We start from the raw sequence: 22,892 nt of genomic DNA, 5'->3' as shown, positions 1-22,892 counted from the left end.
CTACCCAGGGGCCTTCTCCAATTGCAACTTGCTAGGTAACTTTCCCAGAGGAGGCACCCAAAGGGAATCTTTAAAATACACCCAAATATCTCAACTGATTCTTCTAAATCCAACTGAGGAGTGGTTGTACCACCAGATACCCTAAGATTATCAAGCTCCTCACTGTGTCACAGATAAATAGCAGTCCCTGCTATCCCTAAAGGAACCACATGTATATCACCTGTGTCTATGATCTCTTACTTTGCAACATTAGCAAACCTTATGCCACTGGGTAAAGATGAAGACTGTTCCACAATCAAAACTTCACTGTACATCTCAGTTCTCTTTTCACCAGTGCCTCAGTACTGCTGTTCCTATACCCATCCACTTTGTTTATTTCAAAAACTCTCCCCTGTACACCCAAAGTTGATACTGAGATGGTAGGGGTTGCTTAAGTTAACAATTATGTATATAGTTTGGAAAAGAACTTCAGTTTGTGGTCATGAGTAATTTCTTTTTATGAACTCTAGGTTTAAAGGGCCAAAAACAGGTAGCACAAGGTATTCCTGTAGCACTTTATTTTAAAACTGCAGTTGCTGTCTGACTATATCAGCATGCTACACAAATGAGCTGCTACCATGAATATAAATAGCTGACAGTGGGAATAGTGCAACTGCAAGTTGATCTTGTGCCCCTCTTCATTTCACTTCTGTGCTTTGTTCTGCAAAGTGTTTAAGCACATATTCACTTATTTAATCATCCTTATTTTTCTTCCGCTATTATATTGTGCATAAAATGCATCCCAAATTAAGCAAGTCAGGACCTTCTCGGCAGACCAGTACAGTAGCTTACTTGCTCCCTGACAATGACCATTAATCCGGAATCCCACCCCCCAATGTCTGAAAGCCCGTGAACAAAAACGCCAACATCTGTTCCCTAACAGGAAGTGTTCATCTGAATTCGCATCTTAAAATATGTGATAACCTGTTATCTCTGACCTATACATAACTGGAAGGGGAACCAACCTAGACAGGGAGTAACCAAACTGCTTTTTTTTTTGTAAGGTTCAACCATTTTACACAACCAGTTACAGACAACACCGGAAAAGCACAACCAGTTACACAGTCTCCGCCAGGAAAGCACTCGAGAGGAAAAAACACACACAACAAAATACGGCAGCCACCAATACAAAATCTCCTCCAGTTTGAACACGAAGGACAAAACACCACATGGCGAGGCAGAGCAACAGAGCAACAAACTGTCTACAGCCAATTCCCAAACCAACCCTGTGACTGAACGACCCCTTTGGAAACCAGCCACAACATTAGATCATCGAAATCCACAGTATCACAACTTCCCACATGGCACCACCATCAAACCAGCCCCATTTTCTTGGACTTTTTTTCCTTTTCCCAATGCGATGCACGGGAAACCACCACACAGACCGAAGTGAAACCCCAGACTCCCTGCGAAAACATGCACCCATGAGAGACACGCACCAGCCCAAGCTCCATCAACCACAGCCACCAAGCAGGCTCCCCCCAAATCCGGCCCTACCAGCATGCTCCCCACCCAAATGCCTAAACTCCCTCCTGATAAAAAAAAAAAAATCACCTTCCGTAAACTCAATGCAGTTAAATCGGTATGATTCCTACCTTACATGCTGCACCTTGTACCCCTTCCAGTACACAAACAAACTTTCAGAAGCCAGGCATGTGCTTCATTACCGTATCTCCCCCCAAGCAAGTCAACTGAACACACATCAAGCCTGCCCAACAAAAAACACATGAAAACCTTACAACCACCATGGCTGCTCCAGTGAGAATCAAGCTCCACGTGGCCAAGATCACACAAATTCCCACCGATGAATCTCCATAACCACCTCTGACCAACAAGGGGGAAAAAAAATGACTACATGACTACTAATCAGCCCTCACATGCACCCCCACCACCAACAAAACCTGCGACAACCTTGATTATTAAAATGGGAGTAGTGCTGGCCCAACACAATTCTAAGTACTACTGACCAAATTAAAAGTTAACAATCCCAGAACCTAACACAACCCTAAGACACCTCAAAAACTTTAAGTACCCCATGTCTATACTGTACCACATACACAAAAAAAAAAAAACAACTAAATAAATAAATTGCCACAAACCCTAGCATTAACCAAGGCCTACCTGTCCACCATAATACTTACAGGTCATCAGGATATAAACTTGCAATAGCAAGTTCACGCCAAAATGTGATTGCTTAATCCAACTACAGTAGACTAAACCTCTTAAGCCCCTCCCCATCATTATCTCATTTCCTCCCAACCATCAATGCCTCCACGTGACCCTTTCACCTCCCCAACCCACTTACTCCCTTTAATATTAATACACCCCCCTCCCCCCATGGAGATGTCCTGGGACAACTTAGTTTGTTGCCAAACTTCATTTAAAGCTTAGCATTTCAATACTGTGTTGCTGCATATGTAAATTTGTCAAAAGAGGTGATAACTGCCTTTAAACTCCTGACTGATCTAATTGATTTGTTTTGTTATGAAACAGAGTATTAAATTCTCCTCCTTTCTGCAATAAAAACAGTGGAAAACAGTTCCACAGCTTTCTGTCTTTTTTCTGTATCAGCTGCTGTGTTCCTGACATTAGCAGGAATAATTAGCCATCTAAGATTGGCAATCATACTTGACAGGGTAAACCACAGATTTATCTGTATCTATGATATGTCATGTAGGCAGGGATGAATTCCTCTGCAAAGTACGTGAGACATTAAGCTTAAAAAAGTAGGTGGGCTTTCCCTTCCTTTGATTCTAAGGCAAGGAAATGAACGTTTTAAAAAGTATAAGCAGGTTTCTGGTATCTACACACTACTGAAGCTATACAGTAGGGAGGAAAGAAACCTAAGGATTGAGTTAAACTGTTGGAGAGGACAGAGTTTTCCTTTAAGCTGATTTTTTTTTCTACTAGGTATTTCATTTTGCCCAAATAAACAGTTTTAATGACAGTTCCAGATTATTAACTTGCTTTGGATTTAAAGGAAATAAAGTGCACATTCTCTAGATTTAAGTTATACTTTGAGGTTTTACTATATGCTTATTTTTTCTTCTGGTAGTTGACAGAATTTCATATTGGAATTCTGTAAATAAATCAAAATATCATTTGCAAAATAAGTTATTGATATAATTAAATTGCCAGGCTGTATAACTATGATTAATGGATTTTATGTGATTCTGTGGGAGAGTGATTAAGGAAAGAATAAATAGTGATTGGGACACCCTTAATATATGCCTTTATTTATTTTGAGTGGGTTTGAGGTGAGATTGCCAAACCCACAGTTGTTAAGTGATAAAGTATTTGAAAATTCTGACAAGGCAAAATCAGAAGCATTTTGCAAAATCGGGAAGTTGAGAGGTGTTCCTTGAAGAGATCAAAGTTCAGTTTTACAATGAAATTTGAAAAGCATTTTGCTTGTTATGCTAGTATTTGGGTCTATATTATATGAATGAAAGTTCATATAATAGAACACTGTAAACAGCAAAATGCTGGACTTCGAACCCGCTAATTATATATACCAACTCCGAGATCACACTACAGTGAGGAAAGGGCAAATGTCCCGATCTTCACTGTACCACAATCTCACAAAAAAACACATGGATGAATGCAATTTTTGCTTATACAGCCATTCGATATTTTGGACTTTTGTTCTTCTAATAGGAACCCTAGTATTTTCAATGTGATCATAAAGTTTATTGCAAATGGTTGCAGGTTGTATGATTTTTTATACAAATGTGCCTCAGAAATGAATGGGCCTGGTATTTGCCAAATCTCAATTCACTGAAGGTTTTTTTCTACTCTAGATACTGCAAAAGGTTTGTTCAGGGATGGTAAAGATAAGGATGGGTTTAAAATGAATCAGGTTAAGGTATTGATCAATAAATTGTTCAATAATCAAAGCATGTTCTAACAGCACAAATTATGTGGTAAGTTGAATGACAGATTTTGTTAATATCATTTGGGACTGAATACTAAGACTGTTATTAAGATGATTAATTTTTAATATGTTGGCTAAGAATTTGGTGGATATTACACTTATTCTGAGCATGCGGTACTCTTTCCTGTCTCAAAAGAATATAATCTTTTCACTTATTGTTTTCAGTTTGAATTAAAGAGCATAAAGAATTGATGTTATGTTTGGATCAAAGGGAAGCTACATTTGTTCAATACACTTTTCAAGAAGATGTAGAAATTCTAACGCTATTCTTTTTAGGTAATCTGCCAAGCTAATAAGGTAACTACTAAGAGTTGCTTTAAACGTCCCTCATCATAATATGCTTCAGTCTTTGGTGTTGTTCTAGTTTCAGACTATTTGATGAGTGATCATAAAGTGCTCTAGGATCTTTATGAACCCCTACTATTAAAAAGCTAACTTTTTAGGGATGCATAAATAGTCCAGACACAACAATGATTTATAGGATACTGAAAAAAGTACAGTCCTTACTATTAAGAAACTTGAATTTAATAGCTCATATGACATCATTATATGTTGCCTACTGTGAATAGTTCTGTCTTGGCCACATTTATTCAAGGGAAACCCCAATGCTAAATTTCAGTCACCCACTAAAATGAAAAGGTAATTATCAAATCTGGCATTGAGTTATGAAATTATTGCATAATCAAATGTTTAGAAAAATGTAAAAATTAACTTTCTATTAAGATTGATCAGCCCAGTGGTTCATATATTACTCAATTTATACGGAGAGGTCATTTTTTCTTAATTGTAATAGCAACATCACAGTTAGGATTGCTAGAATCTGTGAGGCAAACATATGGGAATTCCAGATTTTATTTAGAAATCCTTAATTTAAACCTGTTAGGTGGGTTTCTTCTGTCCAGCAAGTATTATCACTTAAATTACATAGCAAATGCTAAAAATTCATCTTATTAGGAATTTTTATTCCTGTAAAATTCCATGGACATGTTTTCTTATAAATTTACAGTAAATCTAAATGACATCGCTAAAGTGAAAGACTTCAGTGCCCAAGGTAAATTGTAAGAGTATAGTAGAATCCAATATACAACAGAGAGGGTTGTGAGTTTTATAGAACAGAACAATTGTACTGTGGCATTATATAACCAGAAGTCTCAATAAGAGGTAACAAAGCAATCCAAACCCTCAGAGACCTAACCCACTCAATTCTAATGGTTCCTTCATATGAAGCTGCCATACCAAATATCCAAACTAGGCTAACTAATAAATAGAGCATACACCTAATGTTTGGAGGTTTCCTATTATTTATTGGGTCTATGATTATTCTTTCCATGGTCTCATATATAAGACTAGTCAAAATTATGGGTTTGTAATTTCCCAGGTCAGTAGATGGTTCCCTTTATGCAGAGGGATGACTGTTGTTGCCCTCCACTCTATCAGGACAAAGCCAGTCCAGAGGCCTAATGGGCCTGATAAGTCCTGATTTAATCTGTTTCAAAGGCAACCTGGTATATCTTTATGACCCATTGAAACCCTCTTTTTAGTTTTAGAGAACAATGGCAACATGTCCTTTGGTGATAATTGGCAGTTGAGTGGTGGAGGGTATTTCTTGGGAGAGGACTGGGGGTGATAGGAGGTGAAATTTGAGCTGAATTTGTCAGCCAGAAGATTTGCAATATCTTCTGGCTGAGTGTAGGTGATGACATCGACAACTAATTTTGCACATTGTTGGGTTATGCCCTTAAGACTGCAGACAACTGAAAAATGCCTTATTGTTATCTTTAGTCTGTGAGGCTATTTTACCTCAAAGTCTACTTTCAGAGATTTGACTAGTTCTCCGATTTGCTTATTTAGACAAAAGAGTGACTTTTTACTCTGTTCTGCACATTCACTCTTACTTCTTGACAGGATTTTCTTTCTTTTGTCGTACAACTTACTCATATCATGGGTCCACCAAGGTGGCTTGTTTTTACAGTTTGACCTGGGTTCATTTCAGTCTGGTACTGCCATTTCTATGCAATTATTTATATGGTCTTATAGGGATTTTGTGTATGCTTCTGCATAGATTTCTGTGTTTTCTGGATTTGGGGGAGCTTTGAAACTAGTATACCTTTTCTTAATAGGGGGTAATTTACCTTAGAGAAGTTCTTAAAGGTTTGGGGGTTAGGTGGGGGACTAATTGTAAGTTTATTTCAAAGGAGACTGCCTTGTGATCTGATTTTACCACTAAGGACATCACACTAGGTGGGGTGTAGCACTCTTTCTGTCATATTTGTGAGTGCTAGATCTAGGATATTTGTTCCCTTAGTTGGAGTGCAGAGTAGCTGCTCCAGAGCATTTAAATTTACAAATTCAAGAAATCTCTGAACCTGCATGTTAGTGGTCATGTATACCTCCCAATTAATAGAGGGGTAGTTAAAATCACCAATGTGTATGGTATTGGGCTGGATGGTGAGTGATTCTAGTAACTTCAGGTATGATGTATGGGTTTCCTGGTTGATGGCGGGGAACCTGTAGCTGGCAAGAATATGATAATAGAGTCTTTCCTATGTTAGTTGTACATGAAGTAGCTCAAGCATGTCATACTGTTTGACCAGCCTTGAGGTTTGCTTATCCTTTATGTAAGTAGATTCACCTCTGCCTATTGCTCTTTCATGTTCAGTGGGTAGTCGTAATATATGAAAGGCATTATAGCCATGCACTGCCAGAGTGTTTTCTGTGGCTTTGAACCATGTTTCAGTAACTGAACAGACATCAACACTTTTCAGGGTGAGGAGAAATTTTAGTGGATGCAGTTTCTTGCTGAGATTCTTGGCATTGAGCAGTAACACCTTTAGCTTATCCTGAGTAGCTTTTGCTATGTTGGAAGGTTTGTCTGTTTCCCAATATCTAAAAAAGACACTATAGGGGTGGATAATATTTTGGCCAATATCCAAAAGCCTAGAGGTGGCAGGTGAAGACCATCTCTGGCAAAGCAGCGTGGTATGTCACCCATGTCATCCCAGGCTGGCAAGTACTGGACCCCTTTAGACTGACACCAGTAGCTAAGCCAATTGTTAAAGTCGATCATTTTCTGCTGGTACTGTGGCATCATCTTAGGAGATGTAGAATGCTGCTCAGTTTTAGGCTCATACCTGCCTGTGACACATTCTGAGAACTCAGTCATATATCTCTATTCGTATAGTCCAAAGAGGTATGTCTCAGGTCATTCATGCCTACATGAACTAGACACCAGTAACTAATGCTGCACGAAGAGCAGCTTTGCTAAAATGTGAGGCTTATATACGATCAGAAAAAAAGCAAGTTTTTTATACTAACTATGCCCTTAAGCCAATCAGGTAAGCACACAATGAGCTGTCTACCAACAATTCCTAGCTCATATAGGTGAAATAATCCCCTTCCTGCCACAAGAGTGTAGATTTTGATCCTGTTAATTTAAAATGACTGGTTTGGAGCGCAAGTGTTAAGGAACCACATACAGATGCCTGATACTAACTGTGAAACACTAGATACAATGTATTTCAGTGCAGAACAGCAGCCCTTACAGCAGTTTGAAAATGCAACTTTAAACTTTAAAGAAGTGCAAAAAAACCCAATAAACAGCACAGTAAACATTCACAGTATAATGAAAATAAGCAATGTTCCTAGATGCTTGCTTCTGTATAGGGCACTGCAGTGGCGAGCAGCTCCATGCAAATTTATACCACTGCTAGAATACAGAAAACTGGCTGCTGAGTTCTCTGGCCACTAAAACAACTATACTTGGACCCATTTGTGTGCTTCCCAGCTCAGGTAGACCAGATAAACACCTAATCTAAAAGCACAGTAAAAGCGTGTTCAGAGTGAAATCCTACTGCAAACAAACTTAAAATTAAGGAAAGGCAATAACTAATATAAGATGACAGCAGTGTACTTTAAACAGTGTATAAAAGTGTGATTATTCAGTAAAAGTACTTTACTTTGTAAAAATGAACCAAGAGCCACTCAGTTGTTCAGAATTTATAAAGCACTAAAAACAAGGTACACTGATTAATAAACTCTCCATCCAAGTATTTATGACACAGTTTGACTTGTTGATGTGCAAAAGGTCCATCAGTATTGGGCTGGAGAATGCCTTGTATGCCAGACATAGGTCATGTCTTAGCAGTTTGTAGGATACCATGTATTGTGACAAGGCTATGAGTCAGTCCATGTAAGACATATTGTTTAAGCCGTGTATACTTATAGTAAGGTATCTCTGATGATATTCCAGTTGTTGCATTTGTCTGGACAGATGCATGCCAAAGGGGGCATTATATTCAATGACTGGCCTAATGAGGGCTGATTAAAGGGAGGCAATGACACTGTTTCCTTGTCCTTAAAACGGTATCTTTCCAGTCAGACTACCCTGAAACAAAAGTAAAGAATTAAATGTTTATGCTTATGTATTAGACATGATCCATAAGGATTACTATATGCAGTTCTTATGTACAACATCTGCTTCTTACTGATTTTCCATGTCTCATCCACACACAGCAAGAAGTTCTCCAGTTCGATTCTCAGCTAGTGTGTGGAGAGTGCCTTCTGTGTGGAGTCTGCATGTCCTCCCCGCGGGTCGAGTGGCGTTCCGAAAGACATGCGTGAATGGGCGTGCCTTCATTGAAGGTTGGGTGTCAAGCTGGCAACTTGGCACCATGAAAATCTACTGCCAATCATTAGCGGACCGGAATTCCACTGTGGTGACCCCTAACCGGGAAAAGCCGAAAGACAACAACAACATGTCTCTGCCATCTCTGTTGTTTCCACTTTTTGAATGGTCACTTTGTTCTTTTGCATATGCATTGCTTAGCATTTGGAACCTGTCTGGGACATCCTTGAAAATGAAGTACAAATTGTCTCACTGGCCTTTTTCATAAACAGCAAAGCTAGAAAACGAAGAAATTGTCCAGCTGTGTTTAGATACTTATGTGCATAAACTTCTGTTGTTTACTTGATGCACATAATTAATATATATATATATATATATATATATATATATATATATATATATATATATATATATGGGTCCCCTTCAAAACATCTAAAACCCATAACATCTAATTTCATAACATTGAGACCAGAACATCTAAAACCCATAACATTGAATTTCATAACATCTAACGGTACAAATCACATGAAAATAACATCCCCTCCACATATAATGGCATCAAACTACCAAACACACTTTTTACTACATTTCTGCAGGGGGGCTTGATACAGTGGGGTTAGGAAATTAACTTTTTCCCACTGTAGTCGATCTTGGAGTTGGTATATTTCATTTACGGGGGTGGGGCCCCCCACATGTGGTGTGCAGTGGGGCTTACCCCCCCCTGCAGAAATGTAGTAAAAAGTGTGTTTGATAGTCTGGTGTCATTATATGTGGAGAGGATGTTATTCTCCTGTGATATGTAGTGTTAGATGTTATGAAATTCAATGTTATGGGTTTTAGATGTTTCAAAGCAGACCCATATATATATATATATATATATATATATATATATATATATATATATATATATATATATAAAATCTATATGGATTAACTTCAGAAGCTCGAAATACTCAAATCTCGAATTTTTGTATTTTGAGCCCAAAAATTGGAATCCACAAAACAACGAAAACTAAAAACCGCGAAATTCAAAACCTCATATACCAGCAGTTTTGAATTTCACAGTTTTACTACATGCACACACACACACACACACACACACACACACACACACCATCCATCACACAAACACACACAATCACTCTACTACATGAAAGCAGGGGGACAAGCATCCCTGCACCCCTCATGTGAGGGGCTGCAACCCCACACCCCCCTACTTAAATATTCTCACTCTGAGGTCGTACTACATACAAACACACACAAAACACCACCACACAAGCTCTTCGCACACACACATATCACAGCAACAAAACACACTGACACACAGCACAGCCCTTACCCAAACCCCTTAACTCACACACACACTTACCTGAATGCATAACCATAGCAGAACTTTAGAAGTGCGAAATTCAAAACCTCCGGTATTCGAGGTTTTGAATTTCGTGCTTCTAAACTTTTGCTTTTATGTGGATTCAGCTTATTGGTCTCAAAATACTGAAATTCGAGATTTCAGTATTTCAAGCTTCTGAACGGAACCCATGTGTGTGTGTAGATATATATATATATATATATACATACATATATGTATATATATATATCTATCTATATATATATATATATATACATATATATGTGTGTGTATATGTATATATATATATAACACATATATGCATACACAAACACGCACACACAAATACATATGCACACACAAACACACACACATATATATATATATATATATATATATATATATATATATATATATATATATATATATATATATATATATATATATATGAAAAATTAATATAGTTACTGATGAAAAATTACATTGCAAAATTGCCGTGCTAAAATCACAATATTGTTATAATTTTTGTCTCCTCAGCTGAGCATGGAACATGTGTGCCTAATTCACCTAATCCAGGAGAGATGTTTGATAGATTTGAAGGAAAGCTTAGCCCTCTATGGTATAAAATCACTGGAGGTCAGGCTGGCACAGGATGTGAGACACTTAGTGATGGGAAGTCGTTATACTTTTATGGACCAGGAAAGAGAGAAGCTAGAACCGTCTCTTTGGATACAACAAATACGAGGTGAGTAATAACACACCCGCATTTTTTTTTAATTCATATCATCTGATTTTTATTCTGGCTGCTTGATTATTTCTTCTATCTCTACTGCTGCTTAAAATAATTGCTTCAAAAGAAAAAAAAAACAGTTGTCTTGCCTTTTTCTTCATGGAGCAACTAAGTGACCAACTTCTACTAGCAGTAATGTTCATATCCATCAATTCTTACATACTGACCTCAGCTATATAGATCTTTCCATATTAACTTATCTTTTTATTATTTCAGATGAATAACAAATACAGACATGCTGGTATAACCTAGTTAATAAGAAAATGAGCAGTTTAGGAAGTGTATATATTCAACATTCTGGGTTTTGATTTATTTATCACTTTCTACATGCAGGTTCAGTAGCCTTGATCTCAGGGTAACAGCTACTTCCCAGAGAAGCAGTAACTTCCCTTTACTGTTGAATCCAGATGGTTGCTGACTGTGTTACATACTGACATAGTAGCAAAGAGGACCCTCCTTTACCAAGCACCTTGTTTATAAACAGTAATCGCTCTCAGAAGAACATTGTAATTTAATGAAAATGTAACTGATACAGTAATCATACCATGTTCAGTGTAATTAAAGCCACTTTAATGGTTAAAGAGTAAAACATAAAATCAAATGAACAATATGTAAGTTGTCAGAAGAAATATGAATATGCTAACAGTTTCATAACCTGACTGAAAGCAGATAACTGATATGCTACCAGTCTAGATTACACATTAATTTCCAGTCACAAATTACTAAAATTATGCAGTGCAATAAAGAGTAGGGGAATTAAGCAGCTAACTGGCCCCTACAATAACAGCAAGCCATTCTGCCTTGACCAGCATATGGCAGTGGTTCTCAGACAGGCTAGGCAGAGTTATAAAGCTGCAAACTTTGATCATCATTTAAAGTACTTTAGTATTTCCACAAGGTCCTGAAGAGAGACTTTGTTTTAAGAAGTAGCTTTATAGGGTCCAGACATTAGTAACCTTCACATATTGTAATAGGTCTTCAATTCTCCCAATACTTTTTTTTTCAGGGATAGTCAGTATGGAAAGTAAAGAAGTATAGTTCTGTCACACCAGACACTGAGCTACTTAAACTCTGATACATAGGTCACAGCTTGCCTGTTAGGATCAGATAAGGGCATCAGTAAACATTGTTAGAGTTGTGCTGCCAATGTACTGTGATCAAGCTTGCAGTTGTCAAGCTGTTGTTTTTTATTCAACATGGCAATTTTGCAACACTGTGTTTGATCAGTGAGTAAATTCATCATATGTATTTATAAACTACAAATACTTTGTGGTGTTTTTATGGGCATTTTTAAATTTACTGACATTCTCTGATGTACATGCTAAGATAGTCGAGAAACCTGATTATGGCTTTTGGAATCCTGTAAGGAATGAAAGGCCATGAGTACTTATTCTGCCCTTAAAATGCTTGGTATTATGGCTTTTGGAATCCTGTAAGGAATGAAAGGCCATGAGTACTTATTCTGCCCTTAAAATGCTTGGTATTATGGCTTTTGGAATCCTGTAAGGAATGAAAGGCCATGAGTACTTATTCTGCCCTTAAAATGCTTGGTATCACACAGAGGATACTAAAGGTAGTATTTACATTGATGAAGCATTTGCTCATAATTTAGGAGTTTATTTTAATATGCAGGTGAAATGAGCTTTTACATGGTGGCTGTGTGTGGTGGGGCTGCATACACAATGCTTTTTTGTTGTCTTTATGTAGAATTTATTTCTGCCTGTAGAGGAATTTGTGGAACATCAGCTTTTCAACATCAGTGTCAGCAATCATCATTAACCATCATTAGTCCCATTTTATCTCATTTTCTACATGGTTTCAGGGTATCATGTCAACTGTCACCATCTCTCGCTATTCAGTGCTATTCTCCTACCTTCTTCAACTGCTGGATGTCCACATTTTCTCTTGTCTTCTTCCTGCCTGTTCCAAATCATCTTCACCAGATTGGCTTCTGCTTTTCTGCACATGTGCCCAAACTGCGGTAATCTGTTCTCTTTGACCTTCTCTGCAATTAGAGTTACTTTGGCTTCTGCTGTTGTGTCCTCATTTCTTCATTTGAACCACAGTGTGCATCCTACCACCCAGCTCAGATACATTACCTCCAGTTCCTTAACTGCTCTGCCTTTACTACCCAGGCTTCTGTACCATACAGTAGTACTGGCTGCACCACTGTGTTGTACACCTTGCTTTTCAGCTTCTCTGGCATTCTTCTGTCATACACTACACCTGGCACTCTATGCCATTTGGCTGCAGTAGGCCTTCTGATTCTAGCCTTGACCTCCTCATTCAGACTTCCTTCTTCTCAACCACCCCTCGCAGGTACTTGAAGCTATTAACCTGTTCCACTATATTCCCCTCTATCTCATTTCTCATCATCTTGTGTGTTCCCCAGTTTGCTGCCATTGCCACTGTCTTATCTGTACTCAGTTTCATCCCATAGCCACAGGTTTTGCATTCCATTCCATTCCCCTATCCTACTCAGTTTCATCCCATATCCACAGGTTTTGCATTCCATTCCATTCCCCTATCCTTTGCTGAAGTTGTTGCTCAGAGTCCACCTGTAATGCCAGATCATCTGCATTCAGTAACATTGTTGGTCTGTCCCTTCTGACCTATTTGCTAATGTAGTCCATCACCAGCATTAGCAGCAGTGGGCTCAGAGCTAAACCCTGATGACTCTGACTCCCACTGGGAACCCTTCTATGAGACCCCTTCTATGAGACCCAGCACTGTTCATGTTTGAGTCATTGGATCCTTGTATATAGCGTGCACTAATTCTACCAATTTTCTTGGATTTCAAACTACAGCAGGACTGCACAAATCAGCTTTCTAGGGAACTTGCCATATGCTTTCTCCAAGTCTGGGAATGCCCAGTTGGCTCTTTTCTCATCTCTTGCTTCTTCACAACTATCTGTCTTACTGCAAACATTGGCTTTGTTGTGCTGCATCCTGATCTGAATCTGAACTGCTTCTCTTCCAACTTACTTTCTACTGCTCTGAGTATTCATTTATCGGTCACCCTCTCCAGAACTTTCATGCAATGTGACAGGGGTTTGATACCTCAGTACTGCCCACAGTTGTGGATGTCCTCTTTTTCTTCTACACCGGCATGTTTATTCACCAGTCATCTGGGATACACCTTTCTCTCCACACTGCTATGAGCACCCTCAGGAGCCATTTCTCCCCATCTCACCCGGCATCTTTATCATATCTTCTGTGACCTAATCTATACCTGCTGCTTTCTCTGACTTTATTTTCCTTATGCTGTCCTTGTCTCTTCTAGTGTGGACTCCTCTTCTCTCATCCTAGGCTGTATCTAGTGAACTATAGCTTCTGTGAGATTTTCATCATTCAGAAACTGCTGGAAGTACTCCTTCCTTCTGACCTTGATGTCCTGTGGACTAGTGAGCAGGTTGTCGCTGGCATCCATTAGGAAGGCTGTCTTGACTATCTTATTTATCTTTCTGTCTGTGCCTTGCAACCTGATATAGTTTCTTTGTGCCACCTACTGAGTCACGTTGTAAAAGCTGGTAGAGCACCTCTCATGCTCTGTTCTTTGCTATTTCAACTCCTTTCTTAGCCTCTTTGTTACTGAACCAGTACTCCTTCCTAGCCTGGCCTGTCATTTCTACATCCTACTTTTTTCTTCACTCCTACTTTCTTTTGATGACTTCCTGAGCTTCTACATTCCACCACCAGCGTCCCCCTAGTGTGTACCTCATATCTGTTTTGTAGTCCTCACACATACTGTTTTAAGGTCCTGCTTTCCTTGTTCAAATCCACCTATTTCCTCATCTTCTTGGGATGCTAGAGCCCTGCATAATTCTTTAAACTGTTGTACTTTCTCTCTAGTCAACTTCCAGGTCTTCAGCCTGGTCTCAGTTGACCTTAGAGCCTTCTCTGTCCACTGCTTGCAGCTGATTTTGAGTACCAGTAGTTTATGCTGTGGTCCGACTGTTTCACGGGGGATAACTTTCCAATCATTGATTCTACCCCAATACCCTTTCCTTACTAGGAGGAAATCTACCTGAGTTGCATGTTGGCCACTCTTATATGTGGTCTTGACTGTCTCTCATATTGAACCATGTGTTGGCTACTGTCAAGCCATTTGCCAGGCAGAAGTCTAGAATTGCCTCTCCTTCTTAATCACTGTTGCCTGACCCATGTGGACCCAGGAAGCCCTCATATCCTGTTGTGTCTGTCCCAATATGAACATTGAGGTCACCCATTATCAACACTAATTCATGTTGTCCTGTTTTATCTAGTAGGGCATGCAGCTGCTCTCCTAATGTGCTCTTTTCCTTACTATCATAACCCTGCTGTGGGGCATATGCTGGGATTATGAATAGTGCCCTATCCATACATTGGAGTCTGATTGCAACGAGTCTATCACTAATTCTTATGACAACCTTCACTGTCTAACAAAGCCTCTCCCTCACCACAACTCCCCCCCCCCCATTTCTACTCTGTCCTCCTCCTGAGTAGTAGACTCTGTATCCCAAGCCAAGAGGCTTTGCTGCACTGCCCTTCCATCTTGTCTCCTGGATGCACAAGATGTCCATTTCCTCCTTAAAATCATATCATCCACTTCCAAGTTGCATCCTATCAGTGAACGTGCACTGAGTGTAGAAATTTTTATTTCATGTTTGACTGGCTGATTGGTTTTAAGTCCAGCTTTTGCTCAATAGAGGTGTCCCAGGTAACCCAGGCTGAGCAAATGGAAACTGGATAGCCAGTAATTTATTAACCCAGGGCTGCTTTGCTTTATGGCAGGCACACACTGGCCAGTAGGGGCACATACACCCCTCACACCATTATCATGTGTCTCTGGTATAGATCAGAGTACACTGAGTCCTCAAAATAGTTATCACAGGTAACTACTGTCAAGTGTCTAGCCCTGACACAGCTTCCAGTCTGTAATCTGTCTGTGTGTGATACTGTGCACCACAGTTAATGAACAAAGCAGTTCATATATACAACTCTTCCCCCTTATAGAGCACTATCTATAGCCTGCATTGTTCTCCACAACTCCATTATTGGGTGATTTTTGAGGTGGAAGCACTCAGCATGTTTATGGGAGGTGGAAAGAACCCACAGAGACACAGGAGAACATGTAAATTCTATAGCAGCAATTAGTTGGAAGTCAGGTAAAGACCTAACCTATTATGCCATCTGGTATTGCATAAAGTCAGCAACATGTTTATGAATACTTTTTTTCAATAACTGAAGAAATGTCAGCTGTCACATTGACAGATTGATAAGGAAGATAGCTAGCTTATTACTGACAAGAGATGTTTTCCATTGGAATTTAGAATGGTTATCATCATTCTTTAGGCTGTGTGGTACTGCCATGTTTACCTGCAGTTTCTTGAAAGTTCCAACAGAGACTTTCCTGAAGTTAAATGCAAAAATGTAGAATCTAGCAAGACGTTTTGGTTGCTAAATTAACATTGTAGGTAGGAGAAATTATCTATTTTTTCCAGAGTTATCTAGCCTTGCTCTGACTCTTAAAGCTTCAGCTGGTATGTGCAGGTTATGAGCAACCACCTGGAACCGAGAAGTAGGAATGACTGAGGGAAGTAATATTCTTACATTTTGAAGTTATTACTTTTAACTGTCTGATAGCTCTCAAAAGAAACAAGAATGCTCAGTATTCTGTTCAGATTCAGCTGCATGTATTGAACCTTCAGACTCCTTGCCAGTTTTCTACAATATTTCTGTATCAAAAATATTGCTTTAATTATACAGGAGCGGAGCAGATTTTTCTGTGGTTGCAGCCGATTCCCTTGTAGTTAATCTGTTACCACCCTGTAAAATCATTATTTTTTATAGTATCCTTTCACGTTTGTATATGAAAGTCATCCTAAACAAGAAGAAGAATCACCTTGAGGGTGCATGCTGATGATTTTGATGTCCCTTTGCATGGTCCAGTGACCAAAGGATACAATCAGGTTGTTTTAAAAGGGCATCATCCTACAAATCAGAAAGGCCTTCATCCCCAGTGATAATAGCTGAGAGATCCTGTGACTACAGTATTCCAGTTTTTTTCATGCCCAATACTTCAGGTCATGCCAGTCTGTTTCTTTGTCATGTAATATATCATTATCATTTAAACGGTAACAAAATTATTTTTTAATAATATCTTCTTCAGCTCTGTTTTACATGCACATATGCAGTACAGTTGTGTCATCTTGCAGAGACTTTCCTTTGTAAACAAATGTTACAGATCCAGTAGAACACTAGTTGAACTAGTGCTTTTGTGGTATTTAAGATCATCCATTTTACCTTTACTGTTTAATTATTTTAACCAGTACCTCATTTTCTCTTGGTGAACTAGTGTTTCATGCACATATGCATCATGAGTCATATTTAAACAAACATTACAAGTCTAACAGATGCTTTGTTGTGGTCTTCTATCAATATCTTAGAATATTGCATTAGAGCATCCTGTGATGTCCCAATAAAATACAATAATTGTATACTTTAGTATAAGAAAAAGGGTAGATTGCCTCAGAAACACAAGAATTTTGCTTTCATGAAGGTCTGATAACCTTCTGTGCACCATCGAGTAACACAGTGTATTGATTACTGTGTAAACAACATGTATATCAGAGTGAAGACAGATATATTTTGTTACCACTTTTGCTGTGATTTTTATTCTTAGTGACTGCTAATATTCACTAAGCAGTCATTGTACCATTAAGTAATAATAAACAATAGGATGACAATTCTTGATTGAGAAACAATCAGATTTCCAAAGGTCTGAAAAGACCGAGTGCGGCAGATAGAACTCATAAGCCTCAAGGTCCATTGTTTCCCAGTAAGGACTACCCTGGAATGTCTCATTGCACTTAAAAGTTCACTGCCTTTAAAGTTATTCTGTGCAGATGTTAAAAATGGGAATTAAAGTATGTCTTTATATTGTTTGATATGAAATGGCTTATTCAGTGAATGTGAAGTGTACTTTTGAGATTACATGCATTATTTGGTTTAGATTTTAATCATGGTTGATTTATTTGTGATATCATGTGCACACGTGATTTATTTGTAGTTTTGCAAGTACCATGAGTATGTGTTCCTCAGACTAGCTTTTTCCTCTCTAATTTTATCTTTTTCTATTATTTGTATTTCAGATTTTAACAGTCATCTTAGAAGACCTTATTAACAGTTATAGAAGTTTTGGATTTTTTAATGATGCTTTTATAAAATGATGGGAAATTATGCAGCTGTCTAGAAATGTGTGCTATTAAAATGTGCAGTATTACACAGTTCATGCATTATTTTCATACGTTTTTGTAAATGATATGTTAAATTTTATTTTAAAAACTGTGAAAAGTTCTGGTCATGTTCAGTGAATGCATTGTTAACTGGGTACTTATTTGTGAAGAAGATTTGGAAGGATGATTTGTTTTCCATCTTGCTTTGGCAAGTATTAATGTTTGTAGATGTTGAGGTGGTAGGACTACAATGTAGCTGAGGCTGGGTTGGCACTTATTAGATATTTGTGGACGATTATAAATTAGCAAAGAAAATGTCAGCTTTAAATTTTAATAAAATTGTTAATTCTGCTGTGAGACACTGGCAGATTATGTGCTTCTTACAAGATGGGGATAACTAAGATTTCACAGCCCATTCTATCATTTGACCTGTTAGCATATTTTGAATTAATGTGTTGTAGCTGGTGTTCTGTGTTACTCATATGGAGGTTAGACTATAGCCTGTTTAATGTGGGCTGAGAGAAGCATATTTCATCATATTTATATGGTGTTACGTGCAATGATGGATGGTGAGACTGGTGGAAGGGTAGTAGGTGGTGAGTAGGTTGGTAGTGGGTGAAACTGTCACTTTGTTTTTTGATTTCTGGTAGTTTGCACATTTGTTCCCAATATGATATATACCCAACTGATATAGAGATCAGACTTCCAGAGGCTGGAAGCTAGGCATTTTAACTTATTTTGTCATTTACTCTCTAAATGGTAAATTGATTGTTGGCTCTGCAGTGATAGTGTGATTGATATTTTTTTGATTTTTCTTATACAGTCTACTTAGAGTAGGGAAGATGGGAACGGAGACCATTCTGAATGAAGTCTGTATATGTGCCTTGATAACTGATGACATTCATTTTATGGAGTATTTTTGCAATATCAGCTTCTGTAGTGAGATGTTTCTATTTGTTAATCCAATATTTAAGTCTGACTTTTATTGATACAGTGTTATTATACACATTACAAGTGGTGGTTGACCTGTATTATATTTATTTAGTAACTGCCTACTGTTTCTTTCTACTTCTAAATATGTGAGACATGCTTTAATGCGCAGTAAAAAAAGATGATCATGAATATAAATTAATACAAATGGGTGAGTTCACACTGAAGGAGAAGTTACAGATATGGTTCTGCAGAGTTCAGAGCCAGGGCTAATACTCTTAAAATGAAGGTAAGATCTATTGCAGAAGTGTTTTTTTTTTTTTTATAAGTAATATGTATCTCTCTTGGAGATGACACAAAACTTGACAATAGTTTGATATGCAGCGGTATAGGTGGAAAGGAGAAGGACTTTACCTTCAAAAGGTGAGGAATAATGGTGTGATTTAATTTATTAATTCATTTGCTCATTCATTCCTTGTTAACTGGGTAGAAAGACTGATCATTCTGGACATTTTTTAGTTGCAGTCTGGGATAACAGACGTAAAAAGTATGGTGTGGAGTTTAGAGATGATGTTGCAATATTATGCCTGAGGTTGAAGGACCAGCCTCTTGTTTTGCCATATGAGCAAAGTCAGAGGCAAAGATTGTTAAATTATATTTTTGGCAGCTATTTAGTGTTCATTCTTGGTGTAATACTTGGTCTTTCAGGTAACATTCTGCTATCTTTTTCTCTTTGCCCGTACTCTGTTATCAATCTCTGGTAAGAAAGGCAGTCATAAATTTGCAACCCTAACTTCTGCTTAGCCTGATCCCATTCTTTTATGTTTCCTTCCATATTTATTTTCCCCCAGTTCCTTGGTGCATTCGCTAATTTCCTCTAGTAAATTCCTGCCCTCTCTTGCCTATTTGTTTTGCCCCTACTTGAACTTATCCCTATTGTTAAAATCTCCTTTCTCCATTCCTATGAGAGCATAGTTCTTAGAGCACTTTCTGCTACTTCAGGAATATAATATTCTGTATGGTTGCTGTTATTCTTCTTAAGGACCTAAATCCTATTCTGCACTGAATTCTCATTTCCCACCCCAATTTCATCATAATCCCTTTCCAATTTAATTTATAAACTTCTGCTTAACTGTTATAAGGTCTATAGGATGATACTAGGCTGTTGATTTGGAGGCCCATTTGTAGTCTAGCCATATGATCCCACACTGAATTACTAAGACATGAAATTAATACCATACCCAGCAGGATGAATTACTTTGGACCTTGTTAAGTCCCCTTTCTATGACTGCTTGAGGGAGCTAGATGGGGGGGGTGGTATACATATGATTGTTCAATCATCAAGGATCTGCTTTAAAAAGATCAGGGATCTACTGTGCTTTACATACAAGGGGGTCTATTTCATAAAAGATATATTTTTTATGATAAATATCTATCACAGCAGCAGGTTCTTTTTATATTACAGTGGAAACTCAGAGCTCTTGAACAAGTTTTTTACGATGTTATTAATTTGTAGATGTGAAGGAAGTTACATAGGACCAGATACTTCAAGGCACTGTAGGCTGGGCAAAGGTCCCCTACAGAAGTCAATTGGGTAACCAAGGAGTGAGAGCACTTTAAGATGTCAAGATAGCTCAAGACAGACATACCCTTGATTGCCTTAGTAAGGAAATTATATGGTCTCTTGAGCTGGGTATGTGTTTACGTAAGCACATTCTAAATAGGGAGTTAACCGGGAAAAAGCTGAAAGAAGAAGAAGACTCTATAATTGGCCTGATATGAAGGAGTAAAGGGGAAGGATAATTCATTTGGATCAAGATGACATACCCCCCAGGTGATCAGTCTGACTATAGAAAAGAACTTCCTAACAACAGTGATAACATGGTCATCAAGGGATAGTTGATCATTGGAGAAGGTTCCAAAATCCTTAATGACTGCACCCTGAACAAAACTGCTTCACAATGCAGCATACAATTTGCATCATGAACATTTTATACAAAGATTAAAAGGAACAAAAAAATGGTTCACTTGCAGTTGCTGCCCCTTCTGTTTCCTTCTGAACAATGATATAAAGTAAGTTTTGTGCTTCCAGTTCATCAACCGATTTAACAATGACAGCAACATTCCGGTCTTTCTCTACTACTTCTTACAAAGCCACATTTCACATGTCTAACCGTATATGTAATTAGGTTAATGTTTTATAGTCTCTCATTTATTCCGTAAATTCACAATGTTATTGGTCTTATTCCTGACCAGTCTCTGGCTCAAGTCTAAGGACTAATTGATTATCTGTTCTTCAACTCGCTTCTTGTTCTTTAACAGTTTGTGTAGCTTTTTTGTCATCAAGTCTAAGGACTCCTGATTCTTCCCGTCAACCTATGTACCTTTTTCTGTCACTCAAGTATTTTCCTTTGAAGCACTGGAAAATGTTTCACTGACAGAGTCTTTCTTTGAGATTCATTATTGTCAGAAGAGTGAGAAGTAAGCTCACTCTTTGTTAGCTAAACATTTTTTATTCCCTCTTTAGCATGTTTTGCATCCAAAAAATCCACCAGGAAAAAAAATAGCAGACAGCTGGATAAAACAGATTGAATCTCATACCAGCCTGCCTATCAACATTCCCTGATCGCTGGGATAAACTTGCTTCTCTTCTGCCTGGTGTACAGCAAATAATCATTTTAGACAAATAGTCTGCTGTCCGCAGTTTTAATATTTAGAGAAATCCATGAAGCAACCTGCAGTATGGATACCTGAACCGTGCTTCATGGATTTCACTGTCTTTTTTTCATTGTTCATCCTTGGGGCTGCCAAGGAGTTGTCCACAGGAGCACAGAAATCCTCTGACAGACCTTAGCAAGGACCAGATCCAGGAAACACAAAGGCTTCTGAACCTGCTAAAGACTCTGGCCCGGATAGACCTACCCCAGGAACCCAGTGAGGAATTACCTAGGAGCACTACCACAGATACTGAACTAGTAGATAAAATAAACAATGACTTCCTCCTTCTAGAAAAACAACTAGTAAAGTTAAAGTTAAAGGGGCTGTACTGGGAGGAAATCTACTTTTAACAGCAGCCTAAATATAAAACCTTGTCCCAAGGGGCTTCAGATTCTTCAAGAATCCTATCCGGAACAACATTGAAGAGACCCTAAAAGTGCTGGAAGAAGCCAGCCTGAAGTTAGTTGACATCCTGCTGAAGCACAAAAAATACAGCAGAAAGCCATCCTGAAAAAAATTCTCAAACTAGAGGACACCTGCAAAAGCCATACAGAAAAATGGAGGAAGATTTCAGTGACAGAAGAGCAAACAATCACTGAGTATGACAACATCTAATCAAAGAAAATCAACAAAATGGAAACTGACAAAATGGATCAGAAAGAACCTAATAGCATTTCACTGGAATTTGGACTACAAAAGAGAAAATTCCCTAATTTTTGGCGAGGGAAAAAGAGAAGGTCCCACTACAAGGGACACAAGGACAACAGAGGACCAGCAGACACTGAGCACAATACCAAATACCAGTACCAACCAGTAGGATTTTCACAGGGGCCACAACCTGTTGGGACCAGATTTAGGAGCACCAACCATCAACGGGAATCAGGATGATCAGCAGGAAACCACCCCATAGGCTTCCACACCAGGCGTTAACTGGAACAACTAGAGAGAGTCCCACTTCAAGGACAGTCTCAAAACCAGGATCATAGGATCTCCAACCACAATATCAACACTGGGACAAGACATAGAAAGGGGACAAGGAACTGAGGAATCTGAGAATGCCCCCACAGTGAATGAAGGACAAGCCAAAAGGAGGACTGAGGTCTGGAACCACTCATCCAAAGCCCTCATGACACTAAAGAAAAACATCCTATGTAAGGGTCTATGTAGTTTTAAGGAACATCTACTTCCATTTTAATCACAACTATTACAAACACATCCTTGGGATAGCTATGGAGCAGCTATCGCCCCAAGCCTAGCTAATGTGGCACTTAGAAAGTGGAAGAATGATTTCA

At 38.4% G+C, this 22,892-nt stretch overlaps 1 protein-coding gene across 4 annotated transcripts in view; it reads left to right on the top strand.

Annotated features, from left to right (window-relative positions):
* RELN (reelin) overlaps positions 1-22,892 on the top strand; it is a 3,085,913-nt gene that overhangs the window by 2,302,582 nt on the left and 760,439 nt on the right. For all 4 annotated transcript variants that reach the window (XM_044088524.1, XM_044088525.1, XM_044088522.1 and 1 more), the window contains exon 30: positions 10,483-10,690. In XM_044088524.1, coding sequence (XP_043944459.1) covers positions 10,483-10,690 — 208 coding nt within the window. The remainder of the gene's footprint in view (positions 1-10,482; positions 10,691-22,892) is intronic.

The sequence above is a fragment of the Protopterus annectens genome, chromosome 11.part0 (genome assembly GCF_019279795.1).
Source record: "Protopterus annectens isolate FY-2018-M chromosome 11.part0, PAN1.0, whole genome shotgun sequence".
NCBI classification, from domain to species: Eukaryota; Metazoa; Chordata; order Ceratodontiformes; family Protopteridae; genus Protopterus; species Protopterus annectens.
The sequence above is the reverse complement of the archived record's forward strand: the minus strand, read 5'-3'. Positions and strand labels throughout refer to the sequence as shown.